Raw genomic sequence first — 27,981 nt, forward strand, 5'->3', positions numbered from 1 at the left:
ACTACGATGCATTTCCCTATTCATGTATTGGTTATCATTACAATACCTGCATGTACATACAAGAGGGGCGTTAGGGTAGCCTACTGGTTAAAGCGTTCGCTCGTCATGCCGAAGACCTCAGTTTGATTCCCTCACATGGGTACGATGCGTGAAGGCCATTGTTGGTGTCCCCCGTCGCGGAATTGCTGGAATATTGATAAAAGAAGCGTGAAACTAAACCTAAACCTCACTCACATACGAGATATCCGTCAAAACATCATTTTTTAGTAATCTGTTGACGTCTCTGCAATCGACTGATGTCACCATATAAAACCCTTCCACTACCCTATGCAACTGTGTATTGCTCTTCGGGGTTTTGAAACATTATTTTCTTATCCAATAAGAAAATTGGAAGCTTTCAGAGACCACGATTGGCAACAAATGCTGCTGTCGGATCATTTCAATTATTAATTGATATAACAGTAATTAACTTTTGTTTTAAAGAATTCTGACATTTGAAACAATGCAATGTAAGCAATGTAATATGTATATTTTATTACTTGTGATCCACCGGCTGAGCTGACAAGGATGCCAAATTTGATGTCCCCCGGTTTGACACAGATCCGTTTTAGCCAGGAGATCCGTAATTTTATGTACACCGTTGTCGTCCTTGACCTTCTGTGCAGGCGATGCAACTAACATCATAAACAATGTTTCGTGTCTACGGTTTGTTGGGAAAAGAAATTGGCAACAGATCTAATCAAGTATGTTTTTTAAACTACTTACTTCCATACAACCTTACACGTGTATGACATTATAGGGATACAGAAAGAACGTATGAAATGTGATCGACCAAGAAATGTCCTATTTTCGATCACTACTATATCGTTATATTTGCAATATAAACTAATGATGTACAACCTTAAGGTCTGCTTCCATTGCACAAAACGTGGCACTGGTAACAAATTTGGCCAAGTAGTTATTTCTTTCATTGCATATTTCTTCTGATGACACGGTATTTGTTTAGATTACCTTAAATTAACTCGTTGGTTTGGTTGCAATATGTCCACAAGCGTTAAACCTGAAGTTACGCTAAGCCTCAGATTGATTGTCTTGGCATATTGTGAGTGTCATATATAAAACTAAGACATTTCTTCTTTTGCAAATGGGTGGCCGAGATACATCAGCTCCATGTGATGAGTTGTGTCCCTTAATCCTGCAAGGATCCTATGATTATTTGTTTGAATTTGGGCTTACCCAAATCATATTTCTAGGTGTGTTAGAACCAAGCACCGACTCATGGGTTTCATCAAAGTGATAAACATCTCAGAGGCATAACTCCTCTCTGGTGTGATGTAATAATATCTGAAAAACTGTTCAGTGTGAAGTAAAAACAGACGTACTCAATTCTGTTATTTGGGTAGTTATTAACTCGGAGTATAACCTGTGCCCACTTTGTTGTCTTATAACTGGAGCAGCCTTGAACACTCTACTTTTGAACAGACAAGTGGGCCAGTGGATTTCACAATGTACATACTTGAATAGGGACATTTTGGAAAAGAAAAGAAACATTTGAAGACTTGAATGAGATTTGTACTGACTGCCAGCACATTTGATCCTGTCTTTTCTTTGATTAAGTGTTATATATTTGTTATCCTTCATATAAAGTGCACCTTACGAAGTAACAGTACTCAAGCAAAACTATATCATATTTTTAAGATTTCTGGTATCCATTTCGTGGCCATTTCAGAAATTGTTTTGGATGAGGCATTATGAAAAGAAACATGAGTCAGCACAATGCCTTTTTTAATTAAAGTTTGGTTTTGTGAAATCTGAAAATATTATACTGTTGACAAATGCTGAGAGTGAAACTGATCCTGACATCTACAAGTCATGTTTTACTTAATGTCTTCCAGTCCATATTTACGTTAACAGCTATGTACATATAAGCATGTACATGGCTTATCAGTGCTTGTTTCTGTTGAAGATACTTGCGCCTATATGGAACTGCACCAGGTTTGCCAGCAGCTCATCTCCTCTTGACCCGACGTGGTCGGCAGGAGCCAAGAAGGAGCTGAAGGGGAAGGATGTGGAGGAAACGCTCACATGGAGAACATCAGAGGTGAACATACTGTCAAACATTGAACTGTATGTACTCTTCCTAAAATAGCTGCCAAATCATAGCTATGTACTGATCCACCTCTTCTGTCAAGACCCGTGAAGATCCGGGGTAGAATAGGTCTTCAACAACCCATTCTTGTCATAAAAGGCGACTATGCTTGTCGTAAAAGGCGACTAACGGGATCGGGTGGTCAGGCTCGCTGACTTGGTTGACACATGTCATTGGTTCCCAATTGTGCAGATCGATGCTCATGCTGTTGATCACTGGATTGTCTGGTCCAGACACTATTATTTACAGACCGCCGCCATATAGCTGGAATATTGCTGAGTGCGGCGTAAAACTAAACTCACTCACTCACTCACTCTTCTGTCAGACCTGTACATGCAGGTACGAAGCTATGTACTGAAAACAGCTCTGGTTTTACTATCAGAAATGTACCAGTCATTAGTACATAGATATGATTCTCTCATTATGAAGGCCTGTGTTTGATTCCCCACGTGGGTAGGTGGCACAAAATTGCACCCGAAGAAAGAATGTGTAACCTCTGGACACGTGTGATGTTGGCAATGAATTAAATTACATTTTTCTCTGCCCTTTCTTCAAGCAGCATCGGAAAACTTATATCCCAAACCATCATGTTAAAAACCCAATGTGTTAAAATTTAACGAATTGTTTAACTGTAGACAAATTAGTGTTTTAAAAAACCTGTCTCTAAACTGACATTTTTCACCGGTCCCGAGCGATGTCGATTTAGAGGGGGTCCACTTTATGTATATTTTGTAATACCATCATGAAAATTATACAATCTTCCATGTAAACCATTCCGCCATACTAGTTTCACTTAACTCTGTGTTTGTACCTATGTCAAGTATCCCGGCCTGAGAATAATAAAAGTTATCTTCTGTTTTGGTACAGTGTGTGAAGCCCATTTCTGGTGTTCCCCATCGTGATGTTGCTGGAATATTGCCAAAAGCGGCATAAAACCCAACTCACTCACTCACTCACTCATTTATATTATAACATTCTAATAGCATCTGTGAAAACTGGAATCCTGATCTCTGTCAAGAGCAGACCAAATTTGATGTCATGTACTTTCAGTGTTCATATATAGAGAATACTACACGAGGTCTTATTACATACAAATTATACGAAACGAGTGTCCTTCCTGTGGTATCTCACCGAGTGAAAGCGAGGTCAGATACCGTAGGAAGGTCACGAGTTTTGTATTTATATTTCGTATGTAATGATACGGAATTTGGTATTTTATTTATTACCCACGTCTTACCTGCATAAAATTGACAAAATAGCGTATTTTTGTGGGTTTTATGCTTTCAAACAGAAACTGGTTTCATAAAGAGGTTGCGGAAGAATTTTCGCTTGATGTCATAGTGTATTGATGTCACTACGCCATTCTTGTCTGCCCCCTCGTTATAAAAGGTACCCTTGGTAACCGACGTCATGATGCATGTCAGTTGTCATCGCCTCGTACAGCCTTGTACACTAAACTACTCCATAGCACCCCGTTTCTTGGTTTGCAGTTGCTTCACTCAGCTAACATCACTGACAGAAACATTACGCTTATGGTTTTTGACGGATAAAATGTCTCAGTTCAACTCACAATTTAACAGCGACATGGTAACGTTCGCAATGTTTACATTCCCACAATGCATCCGTGGAATGTGGCGTGATTAGTCAGGTTCACCTGGATGTACTGATCTTAAGTTGGTAGTAGAAATGCGACATTCATATTGCCCCATTTGGTCTACGTTAATCACAGATGTAATTATATAATAACTAAGAGAGATATTTAACCCAAACATAAACCGTCTTCAAACTGTTTTTTCTGGTAACGTGCATCTTAACGTAGGGCGATACAACACTCGTGTGACGTACGAGATTAGTATGCACCTACCCATATGTTGACCACGTGGGTAATAAACATTAGTATCATGACAAAATCAGTCTAATCCAGATTTCTCACTCAAACATGACTGTTTCTAAGATGTGAGATACCAAAGAGTATTTCTCATGGCTAAAACTGAATCTGTTGTTTATACAGGATTTTAATCCCAGTCACCTGTAAATGGGGTTTGACTGAATTCACTGTATATCACAGAACCTTTAAGATACTTCAACATGAATACACCCATAAGCTGTGTATATAGCAAGATCTTTCCTTTTATAACAGTTCTAAGTTTCTAATAATTCTTTGTGACATATTTCAGCTGTTATTGTTTTTTTTATTTTGACTGTCACTGCTGTGACATGCATGATGATTCAGATGTAAAAATGTTTCTTGTTTCTATCACCAGGGGATCAACATCAAGCCTCTCTACACAGAGGAAGATGTGAAGGACGTACCATATGAGATACCAGGGAAATACCCCTACACCAGGGGCCCTTACTACACCATGTACACACACAGACCCTGGACCATCAGACAGGTAGACCACATGACTTGATCTATAGACCCCTACACCAGGGGCCCTTACTATACACAGACCCTGGACCATCAGACAGGTAGACACACATGACTTGATCTATAGACCCCTACACCAGGGGCCCTTACTATACACAGACCCTGGACCATCAGACAGGTAGACACACATGACTTGATCTATAGACCCCTACACCAGGGGCCCTTACTATACACAGACCGTGGACCATCAGACAGGTAGACACACATGACTTGATCTATAGTCCCCTACACCAGGGGCCCTTACTATACACAAACCCTGGACCATCAGACAGGTAGACACACATGACTTGATCTATAGACCCCTACACCAGGGGCCCTTACTACACACATACCCTGGACCATCAGACAGGTAGACACACATGACTTGATCTATAGTCCCCTACACCAGGGGCCCTTACTACACCATGTACACACACAGACCCTGGACCATCAGACAGGTAGACACACATGACTTGATCTATAGTCCCCTACACCAGGGGCCCTTACTATACACAGACCCTTAACCATCAGACAGGTAGAAACACATGACTTGATCTATCGACCCCTACACCAGGGGCCCTTACTATACACAGACCGTGGACCATCAGACAGGTAGACACGCATGACTTGATATATAGACCCCTACACCAGGGGCCCTTACTACACCATGTACACACAGACCCTGGACCATCAGACAGGTAGACACACATGACTTGATCTATAGTCCCCTACACAAGGGGCCCTTACTACACCGTGTACACACACAGACCCTGGACCATCAGACAGGTAGACACGCATGACTTGATCTATAGACCCCTACACCAGGGGCCCTTACTACACCATGTACACACAGACCCTGGACCATCAGACTGGTAGACACACATGACTTGATCTATAGTCCCCTACACCAGGGGCCCTTACTACACCATGTACACACGCAGACCCTGGACCATCAGACAGATAGACACAAATGACTTGATCTATAGTCCCCTACACCAGGGGCCCTTACTACACCGTGTACACACACAGACCCTGGACCATCAGACAGGTAGACACAAATGACTTGATCTATAGTCCCCTACACCAGGGGCCCTTACTACACCGTGTACACACACAGACCCTGGACCATCAGACAGGTAGACACACATGACTTGATCTATAGTCCCCTACACCAGGGGCCCTTACTACACCATGTACACACGCAGACCCTGGACCATCAGACAGATAGACAGGTCTTACAATGTACCTACACAATAATCTCCTGCAGTAGCTTGGTCTCAGGTAGAAATATGTCTGTTGGACAATCGAGTTTTGTCACAATATGGTTTAAGCTCAATATCATCGTCATTTCTAGCAGGTGTTAAACCTGGACACTTGTATACATGAAATATATTCAATTAAATTCTTTGAAGGGTAAAGTGAATCAAGTTCAATGAAGTTCCATATTGCATGACAATGTATCAGGTTCATATGAATGTTAAGATGAAATCCAAAATGATTTTGTGAGTGTCAGACAACAGATATAACTCTAGACTTCGCCTGATCTTTTGTTTTCGGGACGTTCCATTTCAGTATGCAGGATTCAGCACAGTGGAGGAGAGCAACAAGTTCTACCGGGACAACATCGCAGCTGGCCAGCAGGGACTCAGTGTTGCCTTCGATCTCGCTACACACAGAGGGTGAGTACACACATGGGGTGAGTCTACACACAGAGGGTGAGTACACACATGGGGTGAGTCTACACACAGAGGGTGGGTCTACACAAAGAGGGTGAGTCTACACACATAGGGTGAGTTTACACACATAAGGTTATTCTACACACATAGGGTGAGTCTACACATATAGGGTGAGTCTACAAACGGGGTGAGTTTACACAAATAGGGTTGATCACTGGATTGTCTGGTCCAGACTCGATTATTTACAGACCCGTCACCATATGGCTGGAATATTGCTGAGTGTGGTCTACACACACACACACACACACAGAGTCTACACACAGGCTGAGTCTACACACATAGTGTGCATCGCACATCACAGAGGGTGCTAGCACTATAAAACTGGCACTAAAAAGTCCAGACTGGTATTAGCAGACAGAGTGTTATAATGTTAGTCCCCATTTAATCTCTCCTATTGTGTTGTAGCTACGACTCCGACAACCCCCGGGTAGTTGGTGATGTGGGCATGGCTGGAGTGGCTATAGACTCGGTGGAAGATATGAAGCTGCTGTTCGATGGCATTCCACTGTCCAAGCTCTCCACATCAATGACGATGAATGGAGCCGTTTTGCCGGTCCTGGCTATGTTTGTGGTGGCTGCTGAGGAACAGGTGAGGTCAGAGAAACACGCAGAGGCCAAGTGATCACTGGATCTACTGGTCATAAGATATATACCCAGTATATCATAGGTATGTAGGACGACAGTTTCTCTCTGCCGCCTTAACATGGTTAGTTCAACACTGCAGTGAGCAATATTCCAGCTATATGGCGGCGGTCTGTAAATAATCGAATCAGGACCAGACAATCCAGTGATCGACAGCTTCAGCATAGATCTCTGCAATTGGGATATGAGGATATGTGTCAACCATGTCTGCAAGCCAGAGCACCCAATCCCGATAGTCACCTCGTACGACAAGCATGGGTTGCTGAACACCAGTTCTAACCCTGATCTTCACAGCTCTCCACCAGTATAGAAAGGAGAAGGTTGTGAGCCTCATGTCACTTACTCACATTATGACTTTTTTGAGATAGCTATTACCTGATATATTTCCCAATCTATGACAGGGGTGGAAATAACCCATTGCCCGACGTCCGAGTCCAGTGTTTTTTTCTGTTGGGCAAGCAAATTTGTATATCACACTGTACCGGTGTCCAGTTGTCTTTCCAATATTAATTATGTTGTTTATTTAAAAAATCAACAAGAAAACGGCCGGTATAGTGGAAAAATTATCAGGGCAAGTTATTTTACATGTGCCACTGTACTGTAGTACACTAGCAATTTTAAAGTTATTTCCACCCCAGTATGAAACATTAAACAGTTAAAATATTTTCAAAAGTTTGTCCTTTTACTATCATTGTTGTTAGAGTTCAACATTCCACTCTCTCTCTCTCTCACTCACTCACTCACTCACTCACTCACTCACTCACTCCTCACTCACTCACTCACTCACTCACTCACTCACTCACTCACTCACTCACTCACTCACTCACTCACTCACTCACTCACTCACTCCTCACTCACTCACTCACTCACTCACTCACTCACTCACTCACCCACCCACCCACTCACTCACTCACTCACTCTAACCATATGGTGTATCTTCAGGGATTTATTACAGGCCAAATAATCATATGAACTGTCACTGGAATTTGCAATTTGTATTCCCAGAAAATTTCCTCATTCTTGTTGATATGTATATGTGTCTGTGTGTGTGTGTCTGTGTGTGTAATTAATGGGTTCATACAGATACTCTTTACTGATAGAAAGAATCAGTCAGTATACAGGGTTTGATGCTTAGTTTTATTATTTCTCGGTTTTGAACCAAATAACAGTTCTTTTCCCAATTAGATTGTCAGGGTCAGTTCAGAGTCCTTGATAAATGTCTCTTATCTGTAAATCGTCAACCTCCGTCATTTTTGTGTGCAGTTTTTACGTTAAAATATATTCCAGCCAACAATGCTGGTTCTACTGACTGGATCAGGTGGTCAGATTCAGTGGCTGGTTAAATTTATGCCAAGGTATCATGATGACATTGATGATAATAATAATAATGATATTGGATATTTTTAGCGTGCCATTTTCCATGATACATGCTCAAGGCGCTACATAAAAGCCTACATATAGTGCATACAAAGGATAAATAGTAAAATAAGTATACATTGAAATTGATGACAAATAGATTAATTTTAGGAATAGGCTTTGTGGTCTAGATTATTGACCTTTCACCATGATACAACTGGAATATTGATGCGTGAGACATCATACAACAAACCAACCTTGTCTATTAAGGGAGTGTGACAGAAGGAATATTGCTGTGTTATACAACAAGATGGTATGGTATGAATTCAGGGAGCGTCACAGGACCAGCTGGCCGGGACAATACAGAACGACATTCTGAAGGAGTTCATGGTGCGTAATACCTACATCTTTCCCCCTGAACCCTCCATGAAGATCATTGGGGACATCTTCGAGTACACGTCAAAGGTTTGTATGGGTCTCTGGAATGATGACTTAAATATTCTGCATGAAGCTCAGTAAACCAAGTCAGCATGTTTTGGTGAAGGGATTTCTAAATTTAAAAAACAGATATATTGGTGTGTATATAATAGACTGGAGTAACGAGCACGTCAAGGAGAATGAATAATGTAAGCACTACATTGTAACAGGCAGCGTTAGGTTTACGATCAAATCAGGCAAGTTAGATGAATCGTTAAATATGTAGCAGCAGCAGCAGCAATAGGTATCAGGCCATGTAATTGTCCAGACATTTATCACTGTCGAATGTCCAAAGCCATTGAAAGCCATTGATCTTAAATCCTGTATTGTGTTGGATCATGACAGGACTTGGTGCTTTCAGATAGGTATTCAAAACTGATTTGGCAAAGTAGACAATAGGCATGTTCCCGAGAGAGATAGGACAAGAGGCTTACGACAGGGCTGTGTTCAACTCGGGGATGTTTCCAGGGAGGCAGATATCACAGAGGGATTAAATTCCTCTCCGCGTTGTTGACAAATATGGGGGGCATGCTTTACCATTTGAGAATTTCAAAATGAGACAGTTCCAGAAGGATGACTGTGTAAGAGGAAGAGTAACATGGTGGCTATTAAAGCCCTTTACTAACAATATGCATAAGTTGAACACAGCCAAGTTGAAAGACTCTTCGTTTTTCTTCTCTCTCCAGAACATGCATAAGTTGAACACAGCCAAGTTGAAAGACTCTTTGCTTTTCCTCTCTCTCCAGAGCATGCATAAGTTGAGCACAGCCAAGTTGAAAGACTCTTCGTATTTCCTCTCTCTCCAGAACATGCATAAGTTGAACACAGCCCAGTTGAAAGCCTCCTCTTTTTCCCTCTCTCTCCAGAACATGCCCAAGTTTAACTCTATCTCCATCTCTGGCTACCACATGCAAGAGGCGGGAGCAGACGCCGTCATAGAGCTGGCTTTCACTGTTGCTGACGGGCTAGAGTACATCAGGACAGGTGTGTACACAGTGGTACTTGGGGTATTAGTCAAACAGTCTCCTTGGGAGTCTTTGTTCATTAAGGACAGAGGTGGTTCAGTCATGGCCAGTTTTTAGACCTCGTTGTGACGTTTGTGTGTGCCAGAGGCCAGTGATTATGTTTCTAAGTTTGTCAGCACCATAAGCTTACTGGATTCTCTGCTGGGATTCCAAAACAACTTACAACATTTTCTCGCTCACTTTGTTGAAGAGGTATTGTTCAGGAAAGCTGTGTTAGTAAACTTAGAATATTCCCGTGTATTTTTTTTTCTGAATGTGAACATTTTCGCAAATGCTATTTACTTTGTGAAGTTTTCATGGTGTGAAACATGTGGAGTTGAACTTGAACAAGGTTTCTTCGATGGCAGTTTTAAACAGAGTTATTAGAACTTCGGACTGGCGTGATCGTGCTTTCAACGACCTCTCCTAACATTAGTGTTAGAACTTGACTGGTGGGCGGTCATATATTCAATGGCCTATCGTTATATTCAAATTAGAACTCGCCAGCTGATAGGTTTCATTTGCAACGCCTATCATTAGTGCTTCATTGTAGTCGCAATAGAACTATATCGTTGGGAACAGTATACCAACTGTATACATTTGTGAAAAACAAAAATAGAATTAAATTGAAAATAGATTAGTCACAGTGTTGAGAGTTTAATTTATAGAACACTGTGTAACAGGTATGGACACACAGTATCTCAAACATCTCAGTGAAAATGTCTTGACTGTGGTCTTTACAGTTTGTTAATGTTTCTTCTATCAGGTGTCAGTCGAGGTTTGGATGTGGACAAGTTTGCGCCAAGATTGTCTTTCTTCTGGGGTCTTGGCATGAACTTCTACATGGTAAGTTGTCAACAGCAAACCATGGTTCTTTCTCTACTGTCAAACATGGTGCTCTCACGACTGTCAAACATGGTGCTCTCACTTAAACCTGACAAGTATATTACCACAGTAATAAGAAAGCCTCTACATGTATGTTTTACTCCTGTACAGGAGATTGCGAAGATGCGAGCAGCTCGGCGCCTGTGGGCTAACTTGGTGAGGGAAAAGTTCCAACCCAAGAACCCCAAGTCAGAGTTACTGCGAGCTCACTGTCAGACTTCTGGCTGGTCACTCACAGAACAGGTGGGTGCCTTTATGGATATATGAATATATATACAATGCCATTTACAAACTGGGCCCCGTTCCTCAAAGCGATCGTAGCGCTACAACAGTCGTAAGTCTATGTTAAAGTATGGGAGTTACGATCAACTTTGCGCTACGATCGCTTGAATGGATTCTAGTACTTTTAAGGTTGAATCCCATCTGGCCGTGAGAGCCATGATGATAATTTCCGCTTGTCAAAGAGGTACACAAAGTATGTGCACTAGAATACCAGTTGACTCCGATTTTGTTTGGGCCGCAGCTGCAGACTGGGTTAGATCATTCACATTTTGTGCCGGCAATTAGGTGCCTCACTGTGGGAGAGTAGGTTCGAATCCAAGATGGGACTCAAAACAAAATGTACCACAATCTGTACTTTCCTGAGAAAGTGAAATCCCAATATAACATATATATGTATACTATTCACACTTTGCTAAGGATCAAATCATGGATTCAACAGAAAACTATGATGAAAACAAATTTTGTTTAAATATCTAAGCTTATTGTTAGCATGGATCCTTGGTTTCAGTATGTCATTGCATCCTGTGGATCTCATACCTGCTATTGGCAGGTGTTGTTTATTTGTCAATGACTCGTTCCATGATTTGCAAAATGGTTGATTGTGCCATGAAAACCATTTTTATGGTTACTCATGTATAAAGTGCATAAGGTTAGATTAAAGTAGCTGTTTGCCTAAATAGGGGTTACCATATTATTTATCCAGTTTTAAATGGATATAATTTCAAATTATAAATCTACGTTTAAGTATAGTTGTATATATCGCAGAAGAACTAGAATCAGATATTGTCATGTTAATTGGTAATGACCCCACATATCAGCTGCATGAAGGGGACATATCATCATTGTCACAACCCATCATTCTTACCCCAGGATCCTTATAACAACATCATCCGCACAGTGGTAGAAGCGATGTCTGGAGTGTTTGGGGGCACACAGTCCCTACACACCAACTCTTTCGATGAAGCCCTTGGTCTCGACGCCATTCAGTGCCAGGATAGCCAGAAACACTCAGATCATCCTGCAGGAAGAGTCTGGAATTCCTAATGTAAATCTTCTTATAGCAGGGACACATGGAACATAAACACATTTAGATATGAGTGCTTGAAAAAGTTTTTTTGTAGTTTGCTGAATGACAATTAATGCGTTGTTTGGCATATATTTAGCTCTTGTGACTGAACGTAGAGTGATAATGTGTTTGGCCTCATTGTCCTGTGTCTGTTGTCTTATATCCATAATTTTTCTTCTGTCATACCCTCCTAGACTCAGAAAAGATTAGACCCGTGAAGATCCGGGGTAGAATAGGTCTTCAGCAACCCATGTGCTTGCCATAAAAGGCGACTATGCTTGTTGTAAGAGGCGACTAACGGGATCGGGTGGTCAGTTTCGCTGACTTGGTTGACACATGTTATCGGTTCCCAATTGAGCAGATCGTTGCTCATGCTGTTGATAACTGGATTGTCTGGTCCAGACTCGATTATTTACAGACCGCCGCCATATAGCTGGGATATTGCTGAGTGCGGCGTAAAACTAAACTCACTCACTCAGAAGAGATTAAATTTAAACTTCACAATTGTTTTCATCAGTGATGTAAGCCCAGCTGATTCAAGAAATTCAATTCTGAATTTCAAAGTATAACGAAATTTGGTAGATGTGACGTCAGTAGTAGGACGTTTGACCTTGACTTCACCTTTGCTCTTTGACTAAGCTGAAATTTTTTAAGGCTATTACCAATATTTATCAATTTTTGTCTAATAGTTACTTGCAAAATCCCCTCTGAGTATCATTCACTCTTAATTAATATTGAGTTGGAGATAAAACCCCTGTAATACTGTGTAGTGTATGTCTCAGGTGGCTGATCCCTGGGGCGGATCTTACATGATGGAGAATCTCACCAATGACATCTACGACGAAGCACTCAAGTTGATCAATGAGGTCAGTTTAGTATATCAGCGATAACATGCTTTACCATACAAGACATCTGGACATCTCATCTCAGTCAGTGGAAATACATAGGCACAGCAGGTCAAGTGGTGTAAAACAGTTTATAGTTGCTTCCCTTTGCTGTAGCAGCATACGCTGATCTGCATCAATCCCGGCCCTGATTCTGCTGACATTGAGGTTATGTATTGCTATTCTCTACACTAGACCCTGACTTTAACTTTCTGAGGAGACTCCAGCAACATCAGGCTGTGGTCAGTGTATTAATCTGGCTGAAAATTTGTGTTATGCTTTTGGGGCATTCTTGACTCTACACAAACCAACAAATATCTGGTGCAGCCAGTTGTTAAGTACAACCTGCACTTAGTGAAGTGCAGAAAAAGAACACAAATGCTCCCTGACATTCAGCCATTTGGACCGCCTCCGTGGTGTACTGGTTAGAGCGTCCGCCCGGAGAGCAGAAGGTCGCAGGTTTGATCCCCGACCGCGTCATACCAAAAGACATTAAAATATGGTACTTGTTGGTCCCTGCCTGGCGCTCGGCATTAATGGGTACAACAAGGACTGGTCGGCTCGGAGTCAGTATAATGTGTCTGAGTGGGGTATTCATGCTTCACTGCGGCATGGTATCTCAGTGGGCTAGCACTATAAAACCAGCTTAAGTCTGGGCTAGTACAAGCAGCCGCACATATACATACACACGTATGCACGTCGTCATATGAGCGAAATATTCTCCAGCGCGACGTTAAACCCAATTTCACCTCACCTCACCTCAGCCATAGAACGACGATCACTTTATGGAACATTTACCTGATTTGACTGTGAGTTTTACACTATCTTTCAACAGAAGGTATTTTACTCATATTAGCCCTATCAACAGTTTGGCTTGCTATTTCTCTGTATATTAGAAACTGACCAAAGCAATGATATAACACAGGGAAACATTTCTTGACCCATGTAGTTCCAAAAAAGCCCCATTAGCCCAGATATTCTGGTAACTCACTTCAACATCTAGTGATAGGCATCGAGCCACAGTCACTCTTGGAACAGTTGCCTGTCATAACAATGAGCTTGAGGGACCAGGGTTATACACTCTTTGTCCTCAGATTGAGGAGATGGGAGGCATGGCTAAGGCTGTAGCATCTGGGATGCCTAAACTGAAGATCGAGGAATGTGCAGCCAAGAGGCAGGCTCGGATCGACAGTGAATCAGGTCAGAAAGTACACATTTATTAAACACTGGTAGCTTTTGTAAACATTTGTGGTCATTTGCTAAAGTATAAACTAAAATGGCTATATTATTTGTATGTTCATTTTTAAAACTGTAGTTTTTAATGTCTGAAACTGTAGTTAGAAGAGTTGATTTATGGATTTTAATTTCTTATTCTTTGAGTGTGATATTACAGCACAGATGCTAGTACATTTACAAGTGAAACAAGTGAACTCTGCCTGATAAAGATTTTAGCTTCTGTACCTAAACGTCCCATTAATGTCCATGTTTTCTTTGAAGAATCCACAGTTTGCTGACAATGTAAACCCTGTCTAACACAAACATTTGCTGATGGTTTGCTTGAGACAACACATTACCAGCCTATCTGAGGGCTGCTGGTTTTGTGAAGGTTCGGGATATTTAGGGAACAATAATTGTGTGCCTTTCTTCGTGACAGAGGTGATAGTTGGTGTGAACAAGTACCGACTGAAAGACCAGGACACGGTGGAAGTCCTGTCTATAGACAACACTATGGTGCTAGAGAAACAGCTGGCCAGACTGAAGAAGATGAGGGAGACGAGAGACGAGGCTAAGGTAGGTCCTGTCTATAGACAACACTGTGGTGCTACAGAAACAGGTGGCCAGACTGAAGAAGATGAGGGAGACGAGAGACGAGGCTAAGGTAGGTCCTGTCTATAGACAACACTGTGGTGCTACAGAAACAGGTGGCCAGACTGAAGAAGATGAGGGAGACGAGGCTAAGGTAGGTCCTGTCTATAGACAACACTGTGGTGCTACAGAAACAGGTGGCCAGACTGAAGAAGATGAGGGAGATGAGAGACGAGGCTAAGGTAGGTCCTGTCTATAGACAACACTGTGGTGCTACAGAAACAGGTGGCCAGACTGAAGAAGATGAGGGAGATGAGAGACGAGGCTAAGGTAGGTCCTGTCTATAGACAACACTGTGGTGCTACAGAAACAGGTGGCCAGACTGAAGAAGATGAGGGAGACGAGAGACGAGGCTAAGGTAGGTCCTGTCTATAGACAACACTGTGGTGCTACAGAAACAGGTGGCCAGACTGAAGAAGATGAGGGAGACGAGGCTAAGGTAGGTCCTGTCTATAGACAACACTGTGGTGCTACAGAAACAGGTGGCCAGACTGAAGAAGATGAGGGAGATGAGAGACGAGGCTAAGGTAGGTCCTGTCTATAGACAACACTGTGGTGCTACAGAAACAGGTAGGTGATGTTTTTAGATAATACTCAGGTGCCTCAGAAACTGGATGTGCAATATTTAAGATAACAGACATGGGGAAAGAGTTGGAAAATACAATGACTCCTTATAGATGTTGAGAACTTATGTGTACAATTGTAGAACATTTTGATTTAACACTAAGGCTATTGTTATCACGTTATGTTTCTTAGAAGGTAGGACTGACTGACTGAGTTGGGTTTTACGCCTCTTTTAGCAATATTCCAGCAATATCACGGCGGGGGACACCAGAATTGGGCTTCACACATTTTACCCATGTGGGGAATCGAACCCGGGTCTTCTGCGTGACGAGCGAATGCTTTAACCACTAGGCTACCCTACCGCCCCTCTTAGAAGCTATGATGGATCTACTGTTAAACATCAGACCTATAGGGAAACTGTTACACTTTGGTCTCAAGCCTATGGATCTATGGGTAACTTAAGTATGCACCCGACTGTACCATTCTGTTTGTTTCAGTGTCAGGAGACCCTGTCTGCCCTCACCAAGTGCTGTGAGACAGGGGACGGGAACCTGCTCCATCTCTCCATAGAGGCCTCCAGGGCACGGGCATCTGTAGGGGAGATAACTCAGGCTATGGAAGTGGTAAGCCCAACATTGTGGATAATCCCTCTTTCTGAGAATGAGCGAGTGGGTTTAGTTTTACGACACACTCAGCAATATTCCAGCTATATGGCAGCGGTCTGTAAATAATTAAGTCTGGAATAGACAATCCAGTGATTAACAGCATGAGCATCAAGCTACGCAATTGGGATACGGTGACATGCGTCAACCAAGTCAGCTAGCCTGACCACCCGATCCCGCTAGTGGCATCTTACGACAAGCATGAGTTACCAAAGACCAATTCTAACCCGTATCGTCACAGGTCCTCTTCCTGAGAAGTTTTCACTGTAGAGGATGTGTAATCTCATTGTTTGACTTGAGTTTACTTAGGTGTGTTATTTTGGGGTCAAGGGCACTCAAAACAATACTATTTGAGGATTCCAGGGTATGAATGAAGGGCAGTCAGACTGGGAAACTCTGCCATGCTTCACTGTACATCCGAGGTTATTGTTGGGTGTGTTATCATTGACAGGAAGTCAAGGCCCTGTAACTGATGGTGAACACAATGTTTAATTGAAGACACCCTTAAAACTTTGGAGTAACACATTGGTTGGTGTACTCTCTGATTTATTTCTGTATTTTTCTCAAAAGTCTTCAGCAATCTGTGCTTGTTGCAAGAGGTGCCTAACATGATCAGGTGGTCAAGCTTGCTGACTTGGATGACACATGTCTTTGTATCCCAGTTGCATAGGTTGATGCTCATGCTATTGATCACTGGATTGCCTGGTCCTGACTTGATTATTTACAAACCGCCCTCATATAGCTTGAATATTGCTGAGTGTGGCATTTCTAGGACTTCAGTCCTGCCCCACAACGAAGCACATGTGACGCATATGGTCTCACCTTAGGCAAGTGAGTTTGTTCAAAACTGCCTCTGTTAACCCAGCAGTAAAATAGGGTACCTGGTATGATACAATGGTAGTCTGAATTTGAACATTGAGCGCCTGACAGGCGACCGGTTGTATTCTCCACATGGAGTGTTCTGTACTCGTTGACCAGGGGTAATATGTCAGCGCTTTGAGCATGCAATGTGCATGGATAAACGCGCAATATAAATGGACTATTATAAATATTAAAAAACAAATAAACAAACTTAAGAAATAAGAAATTATTATTATGTAACTGCGTGTTGAAACTGAAATATTATAGACACGATATTTTTGTGAACAGGTATTTGGACGTCATGTAGCCAGTGACAGAATGGTGAGCGGAGCGTATGCGACAGAGTTCGGACAAGCTGAGGAAATGAGAATTGTGTCCGAAAGAATAAAGGTGAACATTCATTAATTGATCCACTTGTTCACTAAACATACATATCTGTCTTTGAGTGAGTGAGTTTAGTTTTACACCACTTTTAGCAATATTCCAGCAATATCACGGTGTGGGCTTCACACATTGTACCCATGTGGGGAATCGAACCCGGGTCTTCGGTGGGACGAGCGAATGCTTTAACGACTATTCGGCCATGATAAAGCTGGAATATTGTAGACTTTGGTGCCAAAAAAACCCAAACACTGGTACTGTGAATCGGTGCTAGCACACTGACCAATGACATTGTCAGTAAGAAGTATGATTGTTTTGTGTAGAACTTTGTGGAGTCGGAAGGTCGACGCCCGCGTATCCTGGTAGCCAAGGTGGGCCAGGACGGCCACGATCGAGGCGGGAAGGTGATCGCCACAGGTTTTGCTGATCTTGGCTTTGATGTTGACATCGGACCCCTTTTCGCAGTAAGTGAAACTGTTGACTCTTGTGGCTGGAGCCAGTTGTCTTGGTGGCAGTCCACTGTTCACTCCTTGTAAAATCACCTGTTAACATCTGGATTAGAATCGTCATCAGTAGCGTCATCAGTAAGAGGCGACAAACGGGATCAGGTGGTCAGGCTCGCTGACTTGGTTGACACATGTTATCGCATCCCTATTCCACAGATCGATGATAAGCATTGTTGTCCATCCAGACTCAATTATTTACAGACTGCCGCCATATTGCTGGAAAATTGCTGACTGTGGCATTAAACAATAAACGAAACCATACCTTTGGTGAAATCAGTTTGACACATACTGGTACAGCTTGTTCAGCTTGACATGAGCTACTCTACGTATGCATGACCCGGGAGGTCAGATAGCACAAACGGCAGATCGGATTATCTTCATTAATAGGGGTGCAGAGGATGTTATTTATGTTGCGGTCGTGCGAAGCATGCATACAGAGATTCATTACAGAATTTCTCCCAGAAAACAACACTTCTGATAAAAACCCAATCATGTCATGTTTTATAATTGAATTGTTTATACAGTCATATGCTATCTAGTTTGGTTTGCTGACTTTACAACTTACAGATGTCAGTTACTTTCATAATCCGATTCACTCTCGCTATCACTCTCTACACCCAGTTCAGTTATCACTTTTTCTATTTCATGTTCAACTGCAATATTTCTGTCCCGGTAGTTGCTTTCCAAATTTTCAACATGGGTACAGCAATCAGTCCACTCGTTTACACCAATCATCTAACAAAGGTGCACCCCTTCACAAAAATAGACTCAACCAGTTGTGACACGGTCACTCAATTCATTAGTATTCACTTGATCAGGTCAAGCTGAACAAGCTGTACATGTCTATGTCTACATGTACAGTGGTTCTGTAACAAGGACAGGACAACCTCATGTTAAGTTAGTGTGTAATATCTACTCTTTACTTCATCACAGACCCCCAAAGAGGCTGCCCAGCAAGCCATTGATGCAGATGTGCATGTTGTCGGAGTTAGCTCCCTTGCTGCTGGTCACAAAACCCTGATTCCCGAACTTATCAAAGAACTCAAGAACATGGGACGACCGTGAGTAGCACAGATAGTTGACATGTATGTATGGGCCTCAATATCTCAGTTATTGAAGGAAATATATGGTGTGAAATGGAGATGATATATGTTTCTGTTTTGATATATTTCGTTAGCAGGGGCTGTGAGGTAAGTAAGTGTCCAGCCAGGTATGTTTTCCCATGTGGTTAAGTAATGGACCCATTCTTGGTGTTCGTAGTATTAAAACTCTTTGGGACACGCACTGTTGGTGTAAACTGCAGATCACTAAAGTACTGGATCATCCTGTATCAGCTCCAGTGCTTGTGGTATTCTTTTACTGACTGTAATTATTTAGCTGTAGTGAGTATGGTTTTAACACCGCTTTTAGCAATATTCCAGCAATATAAGGGTGGGGGACACCAGAAATGGGCTTCACACATTGTACTCATGTTGGAAATCGAACCAGGGTCATCGGCGTGACGAGCGAAGGCTTCAACCACTAGGCTACACCATCGCCTATATATAGCTGTGATTCTGATGACAGGAGTGTACTGACCCCTTCAGTCCATATGTTCCCCCCTAAGTCCTGTGATGGTGTTTCAGTGACATCCTGGTTGTGGCCGGTGGTGTGATCCCTTCAGTCCATATGTTCCCCCCTAAGTCATGGGATGGTATTTCAGTGACATCTTGGTTGTGGCCGGTGGTGTGATTCCTTCAGTCCATATGTTCCCCCCTAAGTCCTGTGGTGGTGTTTCAGTGACATCCTGGTTGTGACCGGTGGTGTGATCCCTTCAGTCCATATGTTCCCCCCTAAGTCATGGGATGGTATTTCAGTGACATCTTGGTTGTGGCCGGTGGTGTGATTCCTTCAGTCCATATGTTCCCCACTAAGTCATGTGATGGTGTTTCAGTGACATCCTGGTTGTGGCCGGTGGTGTGATCCCTTCAGTCCATATGTTCCCCCCTAAGTCATGGGATGGTGTTTCAGTGACATCTTGGTTGTGGCCGGTGGTGTGATTCCTTCAGTCCATATGTTCCTCCCTAAGTCATGTGATTGTGTTTCAGTGACATCCTGGTTGTGGCCGGTGGTGTGATTCCTTCAGTCCATATGTTCCCCTCTAAGTCCTGTGATGGTGTTTCAGTGACATCCTGGTTGTGGCCGGTGGTGTGATTCCTTCAGTCCATATGTTCCCCCTAAGTCATGTGATGGTGTTTCAGTGACATCCTGGTTGTGACCGGTGGTGTGATTCCTTCAGTCCATATGTTCCCCCCTAAGTCATGGGATGGTATTTCAGTGACATCTTGGTTGTGGCCGGTGGTGTGATTCCTTCAGTCCATATGTTCCCCACTAAGTCATGTGATGGTGTTTCAGTGACATCCTGGTTGTGGCCGGTGTGTGATTCCTTCAGTCCATATGTTCCCCCCTAAGTCCTGTGATGGTGTTTCAGTGACATCCTGGTTGTGGCCGGTGGTGTGATTCCTTCAGTCCATATGTTCCCCTCTAAGTCATGTGATGGTGTTTCAGTGACATCCTGGTTGTTGCCGGTGGTGTGATTCCTTCAGTCCATATGTTCCCCCCTAAGTCCTGTGATGGTGTTTCAGTGACATCCTGGTTGTGGCCGGTGGTGTGATTCCTTCAGTCCATATGTTCCCCACTAAGTCCTGTGATGGTGTTTCAGTGACATCCTGGTTGTGGCCGGTGGTGTGATTCCTTCAGTCCATATGTTCCCCTCTTAGTCATGTGATGGTGTTTCAGTGACATCCTGGTTGTGGCCGGTGGTGTGATTCCTTCAGTCCATATGTTCCCCCCTAAGTCCTGTGATGGTGTTTCAGCGACATCCTGGTTGTGGCCGGTGGTGTGATGCCTTCAGTCCATATGTTTCCCCCTAAGTCATGTGGTGGTGTTTCAGTGACATCCTGGTTGTGGCCGGTGGTGTGATTCCTTCAGTCCATATGTTCCCCCCTAAGTCATGTGATGGTGTTTCAGTGACATCCTGGTTGTGGCCGGTGGTGTGATTCCTTCAGTCCATATGTTCCCCCCTAAGTCATGTGATGGTGTTTCAGTGACATCCTGGTTGTGGCCGGTGGTGTGATTCCTCCCCAGGACTATGACTTCCTCTACAGTGCCGGCTGCTCAGCCATCTTCGGCCCAGGTGAGCAGGAATAACTTTAGTTCCCTAATGTTAGTTTTATGTTTCCTGATGTCTTGTTTCCTGTTAGTCTTTGTTGTAAGCCTCATGTTTCCTGTTAGTCTGGAGTTTCCTGTAAGTCCTGTGTTTCCTGTAAGTCTGTAAGTGTACCTGTGAAGTACCTGTCTTCAACAATCCATGCTTGTCCTAATAGGCGAGTAATGGGATCAGGTGGTCAGGCTCGCTGACTTGTGTTTGCTTGTTGTCTACCTTTGCACTTGGCAGTATTCAGGCAATGTGAGTACGTCTGTAAAGATCGAGTTTGGACAAGACAAGCCAGTGATTGACATCATGAGCATCAGTATATGCAATTAGATTGGTGCTCATGATGACCCAGACTTGATTATTTACAAACCGCTGCCATGTATCAGGAATATTACAGATTGCGGCGTTAAGCAACAAACAACATCTGTTTCCTATCAGTCCTATGTTTTCGTATCTGTTGCAAGAGTGATGGAGATAACCTGACACATATGTGCAGGTTTTCCCTGCAGACACCTGACACCACCACGCATAGTCAGACAAATACCAGTCCCCAAACACACACACACATCCATCACAGATGCTAACTGACACATGACCAAGTATCTTCTTCTGCAGGAACACGGATACCAGACGCTGCCATGAAGCTGATCGATATGATTGGTAATCAGATACAGACAGAGACTAAACACAGTGTGTAACTGAGAGTATGACGTAGTGATCTGAGACATTCTCCATCATAAGTGCTATGCTGTTACTTCCTCTGAGAGACGTGATATGTCCTCATCTGATGTTCTGTAGCTTCATCCAGATAAATCCCCCCAGTTTACATCTATGTTGATGTGGCTGACATTATGGCTAACCAGATGCTTGTCATGTTATCTCAGAATGCATCTGTAGGAAGCGATGTGACGTGCCATATGTTCTCATAATGGGACAGCCTGAATCTTAAGCATAGAATATGCAAGATACAATGTTTATTTGGAACTGTTGCAAATCCGGTATGTTGCAGTGAAACCACCCAAGTATTCTTATATCAGAAAAAATGAATGTATTTTTTATGAAGCATATCATATTCACGGGAGAGTGAACTAGTTGATATTATTGAGCTTCTACTGAAAGTTTTTCTAATGTATTGAATCTGAAAGGAAAGTGCCAGATTAACCATGTGAATGGTCTACCAGAGAAGGAAGAAGCACTTGTGTATAACAGTTTATCAGGAACTGTTGACTGTAAATAGTGTGTGGAAGGTGAATGTGATGATGTGATAGAGTATTGTATGTTTACTATTGCAGTTGGTATGGAATTGTAATACGTTAACTTATTACAGTAAATATTTAAAATCTTTGTGTGTCTGTTCTTTGGCTGAATAAAACATGTAACCTTGGTCTTTGCCAACAGCTTGAACGCACCTGGACAAATTCTTCTGTTGTTTTTCTTAGTTTTAATGTCAACATAGGGATTCGTATCATCTCATCTTCCACATCAGTGGGACCCACTGGGATGTCACCTTGAGGTGGTTCCGCGCATAATATGCTGGTTGTCAGGACGCAGCCAAATTAATCGGCTGTCATTCTGGGTTAGAATATGCTCCCAGAAACCTGTGCTGGTTGTCCATACGCAACCAAATAGGTCAGATGGTCTTTCTTGGTTAGAATATGCTCCCAGCAACCTGTGCTGGTTGTCCATACGCAACCAAATAGGTCAGGTGGTCATTCTGGGTTAGAATATGCTCCCAGCAACCTGTGCTGGTTGTCCATAAGCAACGAAATAGGTCAGATGGTCATTCTGGGTTAGAATATGTTCCCAGCAACCTGTGCTGGTTGTCCATAAGCAACCAAATAGGTCAGATGGTCATTCTGGGTTAGAATATGCTCCCAGCAACCTGTGCTGGTTGTCCTTATGCAACCAAATAGGTCAGATGGTCATTCTGGGTTAGAATATGTTCCCAGCAACCTGTGCTGGTTGTCCATACGCAACGAAATATGTCAGGTGGTCATTCTTGGTTAGAATATGTCCCCAGCAACCGGTGCTGGTTGTCCATACGCAACCAAATAGGTCAGATGGTCATTATTGGTTAGAATATGTTCCCAGCAACCTGTGCTGGTTGTCCATACGCAACCAAATAGATCAGATGGTCATTCTTGGTTAGAATATGCTCCCAGCAACCTGTGCTGGTTGTCCATACTCAACCAAATAGGTCAGATGGTCACTCTGGGTTAGAATATGCCCCCAGCAACCTGTGCTGGTTGTCCATAAGCAATCAAATAGGTCAGATGGTCATTCTTGGTTAAAATATGCTCCCAGCAACCTGTGCTGGTTGTCCATACGCAACCAAATAGGTCAGATGGTCATTCTGGGTTAGAATATGCCCCCAGCAACCTGTTTTGGTTGTCCATATGCAATCAAACAGGTCAGTTGGTCATTCTTGGTTAGAATATGCTCCCACCAAACCTGTGGTGGTTGTCCATACGCTACCAAATAGGTCAGATGGTCATTCTGGGTTAGAATATGCTCCCAGCAACCTGTGCTGGTTGTCCATTCGCAACGAAATAGGTTAGATGGTCATTCTGGGTTAGAATATGTTCCAAAAAACCTGTGCTGGTTGTCCATACACAACCAAATATGTCAGATGGTCATTCTGGGTTAGAATATGCTCCCAGCAACCTGTGCTGGTTGTCCATACACAACCAAAAAGGTCAGATGGTCATTATTGGTTAGAATATGCCCCCAGCAACCTGTGCTGGTTGTCCATTCACAACGAAATAGGTTAGATGGTCATTCTGGGTTAGAATATGTTCCAAAAAACCTGTGCTGGTTGTCCATACACAACCAAATATGTCAGATGGTCATTCTGGGTTAGAATATGCTCCCAGCAACCTGTGCTGGTTGTCCATTCGCAACGAAATAGGTTAGATGGTCATTCTGGGTTAGAATATGTTCCAAAAAACCTGTGCTGGTTGTCCATACACAACCAAATATGTCAGATGGTCATTCTGGGTTAGAATATGCTCCCAGCAACCTGTGCTGGTTGTCCATACACAACCAAATAGGTCAGATGGTCATTATTGGTTAGAATATGCCCCCAGCAACCTGTTTTGGTTGTCCATATGCAATCAAACAGGTCAGTTGGTCATTCTTGGTTAGAATATGCTCCCACCAAACCTGTGGTGGTTGTCCATACGCTACCAAATAGGTCAGATGGTCATTCTGGGTTAGAATATGCTCCCAGCAACCTGTGCTGGTTGTCCATTCGCAACGAAATAGGTTAGATGGTCATTCTGGGTTAGAATATGTTCCAAAAAACCTGTGCTGGTTGTCCATACACAACCAAATATGTCAGATGGTCATTCTGGGTTAGAATATGCTCCCAGCAACCTGTGCTGGTTGTCCATACACAACCAAAAAGGTCAGATGGTCATTATTGGTTAGAATATGCCCCCAGCAACCTGTTTTGGTTGTCCATATGCAATCAAACAGGTCAGTTGGTCATTCTTGGTTAGAATATGCTCCCACCAAACCTGTGCTGGTTGTCCATACGCAACCAAATAGGTCAGATGGTCATTCTGGGTTAGAATATGCTCCCAGCAACCTGTGCTGGTTGTCCATACACAACCAAATAGGTCAGATGGTCATTATTGGTTAGAATATGCCCCCAGCAACCTGTTTTGGTTGTCCATATGCAATCAAACAGGTCAGTTGGTCATTCTTGGTTAGAATATGCTCCCACCAAACCTGTGCTGGTTGTCCATACGCAACCAAATAGGTCAGATTGTCATTCTGGGTTAGAATATGCTCCCAGAAACCTGTGCTGGTTGTCCATACGCAACCAAATAGGTCAGATGGTCATTCTGGGTTAGAATATGCTCCCAGCAACCTGTGCTGGTTGTCCATACACAACCAAATAGGTCAGATGGTCATTATTGGTTAGAATATGCCCCCAGCAACCTGTTTTGGTTGTCCATATGCAATCAAACAGGTCAGTTGGTCATTCTTGGTTAGAATATGCTCCCACCAAACCTGTGCTGGTTGTCCATACGCAACCAAATAGGTCAGATGGTCATTCTGGGTTAGAATATGCTCCCAGAAACCTGTGCTGGTTGTCCATTCGCAACGAAATAGGTTAGATGGTCATTCTGGGTTAGATTATGTTCCAAAAAACCTGTGCTGGTTGTCCATACGCAACCAAATAGGTCAGATGGTATTTCTGGGTTAGAATATGCTCCCAGCAATCTAGGCTGGTTGTCCATACGCAACCAAATAGGTCAGATGGTCATTCTTGGTTAGAATATGCTCCCAGCAATCTGGGCTGGTTGTTACAACCCAACTTAAAATATGAGTTGTTAATAGTGGGTTAGAATATGTTCCCAGCAACATTTGCTGTTTGTTACAACCCGACTTAAAATATGAGGTGGTAGGATAGAATATGTTCCCAGCAACCTGTGCTGGTTGTCTGACTGACTGACTGAGTTTGGTTTTACGCCGCTTTTAGCAATACTGGTTGTCACAATGCGATTAACGTATGAGGTGGTAATTATGGGTTAGAATGTGTTCCCAGCAACCTGTGCTGGTTGTCTGACTGACTGACTGAGTTTGGTTTTACGCCGCTTTTAGCAATACTGGTTGTCACAATGCGATTAAAGTATGAGGTGGTAATTATGGGTTAGAATGTGTTCCCAGCAACCTGTTCTTCTTAATTATGTGAGGTGAGGTGAGGTGAGGTGAGGTGAGGTGAAATTGGGTTTAACGTTGTGCTTGAGAGTATTTCGCTCATATGACAACGTGTGTATGTGCGGCTGCTTGTACTAGCCCAGACTTAAGCTGGTTTTATAGTGCTAGCCCACTGAAATACCATGCGGCAGTGAAGCGTGAATGCCCCACTCAGACACATTATACTGATTCCGAGCCGACCAGTCCTTGTTGTACCCATTAATGCCGAGCGCAAGGCAGGGACCAACAAGTACCATATTTTAACGTCTTTTGGTATGACGCGGTCGGGGATCGAACCCGCGACCTTCCGCTCTCCGGGCGGACGACATAATCACTACACTGTTAATTATTTGAAGACTGACGTATAGAGAGACTTGGATCAGTCTTTGTGACTGCCTAGGAAATGAATTTACCAGGGACCTCTTTGACAAAACGATTATAGCATTACGACGATCGTAAGTCTGTGTCAAAGAATACGAGTTTGGATCATGTTAGCGCTGGAATCGCTCTGCGAAACAGACACCTGAAGTGCATCAGTCCATCTTTAATGCAGCAAGGCAGCACTATCGGATGATCCTGTATTGGTGAAGCAATACCGGACTTGTTACATGTAGTTGCGTGTTGATGTAATAATGTAGAGTGTGAAGATTGACAGACGAGGAAGCTGTCACTACACGTAACACCATGATGACAGGAAACGAGAGACATTGCAACATAAATCGTGACATCGTTATGATAGTATTGCGTTTTACGACAGGCGAGGTCACCTAGTTTTTAAAGAATTTCACTCTTAATATTTTATTCACCAAATGGATATATGTAACGTGTGAAACAACGTTTGAGACTCATGTTGTGGTATTTTGGGAATATTGTTAAAACTGCTTCACTCATCGTTCTCGCGCTCGATCTATTGCTTTCACTTGTTTGTTGCATTTATCATGAAATTCAAAAGAAAGGAAGATAAAGAACTTGCAGACAGACAGTATCCCTGATACAATCGTTAGTTAGTTTAAATTTCACTTTGATATTCACCACACTGCTTACAAAAAGACACAAGTAAAATTTGCGGAATTGTTTTAAAACCGTCCTTGGCAATATTCAAGTTTTTGTATGTGGGAATAACAGAAATTGACTTCACATGGGAGACGGTGATTTCGTAGACTGAACCAGTTCGTAGACGGGGTGGATTCGTAGCCCAGACTGGTTCGTAGACGGTGATTTCGTAGACGTGTAGTAATAATTGAATAAAATTATATATTAAGTCACTGTTTTCAGTGATACGAAACTAAGGACACATACACCTTCACATATGGCATGTGACGATCAACTGCTTTAACTACCGTACTACTCCCACGCCCACAGTGAAATAAAAGGAAATACCTGTAATCCCTTTTTAGAGAATTTGTAAGATATTATAAATGGTGATTTCCAAATTTAAACAGTAAGCAACCAGTAGAAGCTGCACGTAGTAGGGTTCAGTGTCCAAAACAACAAACATATGTAATTAACAACAATAATGAAAAATAAATTGGATTTACTAATCAATACAAACTATTGGAAATGAAATACAATGGGGTAGAAAAGAGTACCAGTGGCAGTATAAAATGGTAAAAGTAGTAAAACCAAGATAGTCGGTGATAACCTGAACCAGAAGGGTGTGGACTGGACATTCAGGTACGTACAGATTCTGCTTGATGTACTGTCACATAAGAGAGTCAGTCTCAATTAATTGATAACATTATTTTTGTGTGCAAGGGATCACGATGGTTCAGAACGTGATGGTTTCACTGTAAGTCGGTATAAATAGCTATAAGATGAATACTCAGGCCTAGTCTGTCAGACAGTGAAACAATTAAACCCAATGCAGCTCATACAAGTCGAGAATATGTGGCAAGTCTAGATTACCAGCGTGGTGGGGTAGCCTAATGGTTAAATCGTTCGCTCGTCACGCCGAAGACTCGGGTTCGAATCCCCACATGGGCACAATGTGTGAAGCCCATTTCTGGTGTCCCCCGCCGTGATGTTGCTGGAATATTGCTAAAAGCGGCATAAAACCAAACTCAGTCAGTCAGTCAGTCCTCCATGATATTGCTGCGATGTTGCTAAAAACGGCGTAAAACCTTACTCCCTCCCTGATGTAGTACCAAGATCAAGCACACGACTGCCCTCTACTTATCTTCATAGAAACGATGTTATACAATTTCAACATGGTCTACATTGCCAGATAAGATTATGTGTACAAAAAAGTCATTGTTCCGGGTTAATCCCGACCGGCATGTAGCGTGCCGACAGTGCCTGACATGCATACCCTGTGTAGGGTCAGGAAGATGCATGGGGGGTTACTACG

General features: G+C 42.8%; 1 protein-coding gene across 1 annotated transcript; it reads left to right on the forward strand.

The window, feature by feature from the left end:
• The first annotated feature begins 641 nt into the window (after positions 1–641).
• LOC124283386 (methylmalonyl-CoA mutase, mitochondrial-like) lies at positions 642–22,341 on the forward strand. Its single transcript, XM_046719437.1, is given in 20 exon segments — positions 642–743; positions 1,967–2,101; positions 4,414–4,545; positions 6,132–6,238; positions 6,701–6,884; positions 8,624–8,758; positions 9,637–9,754; positions 10,541–10,620; positions 10,771–10,902; positions 11,812–11,924; positions 11,926–11,986; positions 12,790–12,873; positions 13,986–14,091; positions 14,546–14,682; positions 15,819–15,944; positions 17,133–17,234; positions 17,549–17,689; positions 18,665–18,792; positions 20,818–20,906; positions 21,543–22,341. Coding segments are annotated over 20 exon segments (2,247 nt in total). The 5' UTR covers positions 642–689; the 3' UTR covers positions 21,626–22,341.
• The last annotated feature ends 5,640 nt before the right edge of the window (positions 22,342–27,981 follow it).

Source organism: Haliotis rubra, unplaced genomic scaffold, assembly GCF_003918875.1.
Source record: "Haliotis rubra isolate DU_JTF1 unplaced genomic scaffold, ASM391887v1 Scf314, whole genome shotgun sequence".
Lineage (NCBI taxonomy): Eukaryota > Metazoa > Mollusca > Gastropoda > Lepetellida > Haliotidae > Haliotis > Haliotis rubra.